The following is a 9,538-nucleotide window of genomic DNA, read 5'->3' as shown; positions in this document are numbered from 1 at the left end:
TTGCGTGGCCTACCATGTCACGGCTGAGCTGTTGTTGCTCCTTGACGAACTGACTTGTTGGAAAGGTGGCATCCTATGACTGTGCTGCGTTGAAAGTCACTGAGCTCTTCAGTACGGCTATTCTACTGCCAATGTTTGTCTATGAAGATTGTATGACTGTTTGCTCGAATTTATACAGCTATCAGAAACGGGAGTGGCTGAAATAGCCGAATCCACTAATTTGAAGGGGTGTCCACATGCTGTTGAAGATGTAAGTTTACATACACTTAGGTTGGAGTCAATTAAACTCATATTTCAACCACTCCACAAATATCTTGTTAACAAACTAAGGTTTTGGCAAGTCGGTTAGGACATCTACTTTGTGCATGACACATGTACATTTTCCCAATTTGTTTTTACAGACAGATTATTTAACTTATAATTCAATGTATAACAATTCCAGTGGGTCAGAAGTTTACATACACAACGTTGACTGTGCCTTTAAACAGTTTGGAAAATTCCAGAAGATTATGTCATGGCTTTAGAAGCTTCTAATTGACATATTTTGAGTCAAGTGGAGGTGTACCTGTGGATGTATATCAAGGCCTACCTTCAAACTCACTGCCTCTTTGCTTGACATCATAGGAACAGCATAAGAACTCAGCCAAGACCTCAGAAAATACATTGTAGACGTCCACAAGTCTGGTTCATCCTTGGGAGCAATTTCCAAACGCCTGGAGTTACCACGTTCATCTGTAAAATAGTATGCAAGTGTAAACACAATGGGACCAAGCAACCATCATACCGCCCAGGAAGGAGACGTGTTCTGTCTCCTAGAGATGAATGTACTTTGGTACGAAAAGTGCAAACCAATCCCAGAACAACAGCAAAGGATCTTGTGAAGATGCTGGAGGAATAAGGTACGAAAGTATCCATATCCACAGTAAAACGAGTCCTATATTGATGTAACCTGAAAGGCCGCTCAGCACGGAAGAAGCCACTGCTCCAAAATCACCATAAAAAGCCAGACTACGTTTTGCAACTGCACATGGGGACAAAGATCGTACTTTTTGGAGAAATGTCCTCTGGTCTGATGAAACAAAAATAACTGTTTGGCCATAATGACCATCGTTATGTTTGGAGGAAAAAGAGGGAGGCTTGCAAGCCGAAGAGCACCATCCCAACCGTGAAGCACAGGGGTGGCAGCATCATGTTGTCGGGGTGCTATGCTGCAGGAGGGACTGGTGCACTTCACAAAATAGATGGCTTCATGAGGTAGGCAAATTATGTGGATATATTGAAACAACATCTCAAGACGTCAGGAAGTTAAAGCCTGGTTGCAAATGGGTCTTCCAAATGGACAATGACCCCAAGCATACTTCCAAAGTTGTGGCAAAATGGCTTAAGGACAATAAAGTCAAGGTATTGGAGTGGCCATTACAAAGCCCCGACCTCAATCCTGTTGAACATTTGTGGGGAGAACTGAAAAAGCACGTGCGAGCAAGGAGGCCTACAAACCTGACTCAGTTTCATCAGCTCTGTCCGGAGGAATGGGCCAAAATTCACCCAACTTATTGTGGGAAGCTTGTGGAAGGCTACCCGAAACGTTTGACCTAAGTTAAATAATTTAAAGGCAACGCTACCAAATACTAATTGATTGTATGTAAACTTCTGACTCACTGGGAATATGATGAAAGAAATAAAGTTGAAATAAATAATTCTATCAACTATTATTCTGAGGTTTCACATTCTTAAAATAAAGTGGCGATCCTAACTGACCTAAGACAGGGAATTTCTACAAGGATTAAATGTCAGGAATTGTGAAACATCTGATTTAAATGTATTTGGCTAAGGTGTATGTAAACTTCCGACTTTCAACTGTACATGCCATGTAGTGTCGTTTCAGCCATGAGAATTGAAGGAAAGTTGGTGGGTGCACAGTGTACTTTTCAGATACTGGAAGTAATATGATGAATGTGCGAAAGTAAACTTCTTTTTGAATATGCAGGATGTCCAATTGGCTTAAAGTAAATTTAAATACATTTGCCAAAATTATATATTTACTCCTGTCTATACAAAAATAAATAAAATCATTCAAATACTTCACCAGAGGATCATGAGCTTCTTAAAAAAATTAGCTGTGGATTGTTTCAAATTAACAGTGCATAGCCCTATGCCTATTTGGGAAGCCTGCAATTTGGACAGCTCGCATGGCAATAGGCCTAGCTGATTATTGAGTTGCAGCTGTCATTGACAAGTATCTAAATTATGTGTGTAGATAAAGTGTCATGTCTATAATTGAATGAATAATGTTGAGACGAGAAGAAGTGAAGGGGTGTGTGGTGAAGATATAGGGACGTCTCTCTCCAGAATACATGCTCTCAGCTCTCCAGAGTGCCGTAGGTGTCTCCCGCTAATTATTGCACATTCATTGTTTCATTGTGTGAATTGTTTCCCCTTTGATTGTTTATTTTTGATTCATTCTCCATTTACATATGTCATCTGTAGTAAATGTACCATTAGTCCCCGTCATTTAGTTACATTAATTTCTGTTTCTCTACCTTTCTTGCCTTTGTGCTGTTGTCTGTGCCCAATAATGTTTGTACCATGTTTTGTGCTGCTGCCATGTTGCGCTGCTGCCATGTTGTGTTGCTACCATGTTGTTGTCATGTGGTTTTGCTACCATGCTATGCTGTTGTCTTAGGTCTCTCTTCTAGTGATGTGTTTTATCCTATATATATATATATATTTTTTTATCCCAGCCCTGACTTGGCCAGCTAAATAAAGACTAAATAAAAAATAAAAAAATAAATAATGCATGTAACAATTACAGTCATTTACCGTTCTCATTCTCGGAGTGGAAACGTTGTTTGCAGAGTTCACAACCTGCTACACTTGTGAGAAACAAGTTTTGGTTAATTTCATAACCATCATTTACAAGTTTTGTCAATTTTCATTGTCTTTTGTTCGGATAGCTTAATTTGAGCAATGAGCATGTGTCTGATTTCGCTGTCCTCTTAATATTGAGGGAGTGCGTGAAAGTGCCCATTTGGAGACGTCTTATTTCGGATTGTCTTAACTCACCATGTCCACCAATAATATTATTTTTTCCCTCACCTCACACAGTAAGTCCCTTCAAAGTCAGTTTTTTTATTTTATTTTTTACATCCATTGCGAATGATAATAGTTATCATTCCAACACTCTCGCCCTTGATAATCACTAAGCCTCGGTGTGCAAGAGCAAAATATAATGATTTGATAATTGCATATATCCATTGGAAATCATCCTTAAATACCTGAACATTTTTCCCAAAAACATCTCTCTGTCCCAAGCTCACTGATGTGGGAAACTGAAGGCTCAGAATAGGTTAGTTGATACAATGTTGCAAGTTCGCTAGCCACAGCTTCATCTGGTCCCAGTTGAGTGATTTGATACAATGTTGCACTTCATTAATTCAAGTCAAGTCCTTGAGAAAGGGAGCTATACAGGCAGACTAGAGAGATTAATTTAATTGAAAGAACCTGCATTTTTATTTGTCGGTTTTATGTGTTTCTACTTCGTTGACAATGGAAGTTACAGGCCTACTGCCTCATTGGCCTATAGGATATCATTGAGCTCCATGCACACAGTCATTACTTTAGCCACCAATGGTTCATGGTGTATCACTGTGTCCATTTGGCAGAGGCTGGTGCTCTCGCATTAGTTTAATTTGAACTTTGAGCATTTTATAATTTCATTTCAGATTTTTATGATTAACCAACTCACAATGATTTTGAGAAACAAAATTATCATTATTGAAATAAAACTGTTCCTCAAAAATGTGCATATGAAAATCATAACTGGCACGCAGATCGGTAGAAATGTTAACATAAATTGTACGCTTCCCCAAACTTGAAACTCATTTGCAGCCTATTAAGTGATTTGTTTGACAATCAGATGAAAACATCGTAACCTTTTGTGTTCATGCAACATTAAAAGGTGAAACATTTTTACAGTTAAACTAAATGCCTTTACTATAAAACCCATAACAAAAATGTATATAGGGGGTCCCATGAAAAAAGGTGCCACCGTTTGGAAATCAAATGCCTGTCCAACTGATTCCTTCTGGTGGCGGCCGTGGCGGTCACCCTTTAAATGTCAAGCACGCTACTGTATAACCAGGCTTCAGATTGAATCCCGGCCTAAGTTCATGACACCTATACAAAACACAACTTATGTTCAATAATTGTCTACCATTCTATCCATCATATGGTGCAGCTTTACTGAAGTGTTGATCATGTATATTAATGCTTGCCTCAAATGAATTACACACAAACGTCCCATTCACCATACAGTAAATGTCCTTAGTGAATTGTATTTGTATATTTGTCTAAATAATGTACGCTAGAATAAAACCAATATATCTGTACTCTAGCTACCTTGATTCCCAATTTGTTTGTTGGTAGGAAACTGTACAGTAGAGAAACACCATTGTTCGGGCAATTACATCAGGTTGATTACATCATGTAATCAATAAAAAAGTACATCAGACACCACAAAGCACTGTTAATCACTGCAAGTTCTGCTTCACGTTAATACACTGCACATAATACACTTTGAGATTATGTTGGATGCTGTTCTACAAAGAGGTATCAACATCTCTCGCTCGCACACCACGACTGGTCTACATATGTTAGAGCTGGGTTGGAACAAAAGCCTGCAATTTGTTGCTCTCTAGGATCACAGCTGCCCACTCTTGGTGGAGATCCAATTTATAGTTATTGGGTGAAATGTGTCCTCCTCACTCCCAGGGAGCAGCATTTAGTCTATTAAACACAACACTGATAAACCATCTGCCTCAAGGCCCTCATTGGCTCTCAACTCAACTCATCTAGGCACAAAGGTGAGTCCAAGGTCAACGAACCGATGAAATACAGTATAATTGCCTGGATCATTTTGTCAATCAATACTAACAACACTGTGGTTGAATGTAATTTGTGCTGAATACCTTATGGTAATATATTTGTTTTTTCAGTGTTTTTTTTATTCACAATCATCACTGGAGGACAATCACAATAACCCAAAACCATCACCACCACCCCCCCATCACCCCCCCCCCCCCAAAAAAAATTAGCATGAACAAGCATTACAAAATCCATCCTAAGAAGAAAAATCTATTAAAACCAAAATAAACTGAAAAATATACACGACATACATGTCAAGTCATTCCATTCCCATAGACTAACCTATCCATGAGATCTGACATATCTAAAAAATATATGTATGTACACACTCTGCTGTATTGTACTGTACAAAATACGACAACACTTTAGGCTTCCCCCTGTAGACATGCAGACGCCTTACTTAGCCCTGCACAATGTCATTTGACGGCCTTTGTGACCACTCACCACTAATTATAATTGGTTTATGACCTGACATTACAACTGCTATTGACTATCTCTGAGACAGTTGCATCTCAAACAACTGAGCTGACACAGGTTAGTGTGAAACTTCTAATAATCAAGGGATATGAATGCCAGTAAATGGTCTTGTGTAGCACTTCATAAGGCATTGAACATGTCTACATGAGACCCTTGTACAATTAAGTGTGCCCCAAAGGACTTATTTTCAGTGGGGGTCAAAGATGAGAGCATTCAGTCGGAATTGCACTTATTTGCGGACAACGTCACAGTCAAGGTGAACTTGCATTGCCTACAGTATGTCTCTGAAGAGCAGTGGAGCATATCCGTGTGCATCAAAACCCCAAAATAAAGAGAGGGTAAAATTTAAAAGGGTACATATGTGTTTGTCTCTTCCAATGTCTACCACGATGAAAACTAACATGGCAAAACTAGTTTAGCTGAAAGGGGAAAAGAACCATGCACTTGTAAGTGTGGATGTTGAAACCCTAATGGCTCCTGCCGGAGATGGAGGCAGTCTGCTATGTGCTTTACCGTGAGAGGGATCGTCTCAGAGGTGGAGATTGAAGTGGCATTTTGGATAAGTGAGAGTTCCCACTTGTAGTCTTGCCAATTCTGGTGTCCATTGTCTTTGACAGGTGTCCTTGGGAGTTCTCTAACTGCAAACACATGCACACACAAACATACGCAGGCACACGCACAAACACTATCAAACTCTCTCACAAACTAACACAAGCTATGTGATTTGCACACACACGCACATACCCACACACACACGCCGCAACTCTCACTGTCCACCTCTGCCTTAACACTTGGTCCAAAAGCCACCAGCCTTTCGTGCAGGCTTCAGCAAATTTTTTACAGTGAGGAAGTCCTGCAAAAGTCCTGCCGAAGGTCTCCACCACATCCTACTCTTCCTCCTCCTCATCATCATCGGGCAGCGGTAGGATCTCTTCCTTGAGACACTCCCTGTAGAAGCTGGTGAGCGAGGCAAAGAGGTGCAGCCTACTTCTCTGGGACAGGAAATGACCCTCATCTGGATAGATCTAGAACACCACAACAATGAGCACAGCATGACCACGACATGTGCACAGCGGCATCAGTGAAAAGACAGTATAATTATATTTATTTAAACTACTACTTTATGGATGTGTGTAATTACTCTCCTCTCATCACAGTTTAGTTTAGCTTATTAGGATCCCCATTAGCTACTGCACATGCAACAGCTACTCTTCCTGAGGTCCACATAAAACGTACAAATACATGACAAAGTACAGGACAGTTATAGATTAGAACAACATATTAAATTACATTCAAAATAAAATGTAAATATGATTTATATATTGGAGAGACACCAAGAGACAATGAAATGACTATTGACACACTATTCATATATACTGTACATATTCATATTCTTAGATACAGTACAGTTAAATTAGATCTTTAGAAGGAGGAGAGGCTCTGTGATACAAAATGTTTTTTATCTGTTCATTTTTAAGCTAAACTTGCTTTTTGCCCGAGTTACCTCTGGTGGCAGAGCATTCCATGATGACATGGCTCGACAGATAACTGAGAAGCGCATTGAATCGGTTTTTGGTTTGGGTACAAGTGAAGAAACCCATAGTGGCATGTCTGGTGGTGTATGTATGTCTGTTTGAAGTGTATGCAAATAGATTGTACAAGTGATTAGGCATTTTCAACACACAAATGTTTCTTAAAAAGACTAGAACAGAAATAGTCCATTTCTCCTCAACCATGAAAGACTATCATTTATGTTCTTGGTGTTAGTTCTGTGTGTGCAATGAAGACAAGGCGTGCTGCTTTGTTTTGAGCCAGTCACAGCTTTGCTAGGTCTTTCTTCTCTGGCCATGGCCATATTACCGGACAGTAATCAAGATGGGACGCGATCAGAGCCTGAACAACTAGTACAACTTGTTCCTGTACGCAGAACATATTTTTAGAACTGACATACCTTTCCCCATCTTCACTTCAACTTTGTTTGACTTGAGCATGATAACTGACCATCCAATGTTACTTCTAGGGGTTCAGCTTCTTCAATCAATGGTCACACCCTTTATGTGCATTTCCAGTTGTGATTCAAGTCTAAGAGAACGCTTTGAACCAAATACAATTATTTTGGTTTTTAGATGTATATAAGGTCAGTTTATTGTTATTTACCAATTCTGACACTGAATACAACTCCTTTTTAAGAGTTTCAGTATGTTCACTGGCTGTAGGTGCTGATGTGTAGAGTGTGCAATCATCAGCATACATAATCATTTTTAGCTTCTTGTAAGGCAAGTTGCAAAAAATGATAAATAAAGATATAGAAGAGTAACGGCCCAAGGGATACCAAACTGTCCTTATCTGATGTTGAGAAGCTTCCATTTTTTTTAACCTATATTTAACTAGGAAAGTCAGTTAAAGAACAAATTATTATTTTCAATGATGGCTGTTCATGGGCAGAATGACAGATTTGTAACCTTGTTAGCTCTGGGATTTGAACTTGCAACCTTTTGGTTACTAGTCCAACGCTCTAACCACTAGGCCATAACCACTAGGCCACACTCCCACCCCATTGAAGAACACTCTCTGGGTTCTATTGGATAAGTAACTCTCCGACCATTTGATGACAGGTGACGTAAAGCCAGAGCAAGTGAGTTTTTCAGTAACAAATGATGATCAATAACATCAAAGGCTGCACTGAAATATAACTATACAGCTCCAACTGTATTATCCATGTATTTTAGCCAATCATCATTCATCTGAGCCAGTGCAGTAGAAGCTGAGTGCTCTTCCCTATATGCAGTGGCTGGTGTTACTGTATGTTTATGGTACTACAGACACTACAGTAACATACTGTACATACATAGCATGGGTAGGGTACTACATAGTTTCGTTACTGTTAGTATACATTTAAAGCAACCATAGCTTGGGTAGACTTATGGCTTAAAGAATCTAGTGTACCTACACAGAACCTGTATTCTACAGTATAGTGGGCAATGACATTCTCCATACCTGCATCGAGTAGTTTGCTCCAACTTTCACAAGGTTCTTAATGAGCTCAGCAGTATGCTGAAAGTGGACATTGGCTGAAAGAAGCATAGGAAAATGTGTCAGCAGAATTCCGCTTGAATCGTCACGGGGAAGAGCAGCAAGATCCATAATGACAGAAAACTTATATTTCATAAAAACTGTCATTTTTGTTAAAAGTTCTTCAGTTTTTGTCATTGTTAGATTATTGCTGTTTTAAGTGTCGTTTGGCAAGACGCACACTGCAGACTGGTTCTACATAGTAAATAACAACACAACAGCTACATAACTGACCCCAGATCATTGTTGATGCCTTTTTCTTGGTTTCACATAGTTAGTCACTCACCATCTGCTGTGCCGTGTACAAGCATCAGAGTCTGTTCCCTCAGTGGCTGGACATTCTGCAACACACTGGAGAACTGCAACAGAGCCAACCATAGAAGTGTTAAGAGTATTAGAAAGAGTTTGCTGGCATATTGTTAGAAAGGGAAGGTCAACAAGCATTCCTAGTGGCTAGTGAAAGTCTATACATCCCTTGCACAGTCGTCACATTCTGCTGCTGAAAAATTACATCTAAAAATGTATTAAATTAGATTTTGTTTTTTATCGATCTACACAACTTACTCAACACTTTCAAAGTAAAAAAATAAATATATATATTTTAAAAATGAAGATGTATTGATTGTGTGCCTTCACACCCCAGAGATAATACTTGGTAAAATAACCTTTGGCAGCCATTACAGTTGTGAATCATTTTTGAATAAGATTCTATCAACATTGTACAACTCTTATGGCAACATGCACTGAGTGTACAAAACATTAAGAACACATTTCTAATATTGAGTTCCACCTACGCTTTAGCACTCAGAACAGTCTCATTTCGTCGGGGCATGGATTCTACAATGTGTCGAAAGCATTCCACAGGGATGCTGGCCCATGTCAACTCCAATGCTTCCACAGTTGTGTCATGTTGGCTGGATGACCATTGGGTGGTGGACCATTCTTGATTTTATTTTTATTATACCTTACTTTAACTAGGCAAGTCAGTTAAGAACAAATTCGTATTTACAATGACGGCCTACCAAAAGGCAAAAGGCCTCCTGCAGGGACGGGGGCTGGGATTAAA

At 39.4% G+C, this 9,538-nt stretch overlaps 1 protein-coding gene across 1 annotated transcript in view; it reads right to left on the bottom strand.

Annotated features, from left to right (window-relative positions):
* Positions 1–1,136: 1,136 nt before the first annotated feature.
* LOC109865560 (inactive dipeptidyl peptidase 10) overlaps positions 1,137–9,538 on the bottom strand; it is a 199,924-nt gene continuing 191,522 nt past the window's right edge. Inside the window, exons 24-26 of the mRNA XM_020453840.2 lie at positions 8,759–8,831; positions 8,398–8,471; positions 1,137–6,425 (exon numbers count right to left, since the gene is read on the bottom strand). Of these exons, the coding sequence (XP_020309429.1) occupies positions 6,288–6,425; positions 8,398–8,471; positions 8,759–8,831 (285 nt within the window). The 3' untranslated portion in view covers positions 1,137–6,287. The remainder of the gene's footprint in view (positions 6,426–8,397; positions 8,472–8,758; positions 8,832–9,538) is intronic.

This window comes from Oncorhynchus kisutch, linkage group LG2, assembly GCF_002021735.2.
Source record: "Oncorhynchus kisutch isolate 150728-3 linkage group LG2, Okis_V2, whole genome shotgun sequence".
NCBI lineage: Eukaryota > Metazoa > Chordata > Actinopteri > Salmoniformes > Salmonidae > Oncorhynchus > Oncorhynchus kisutch.
Note: the sequence above shows the minus strand (reverse complement) of the source record. Positions and strands in the feature narration are given on the sequence as shown.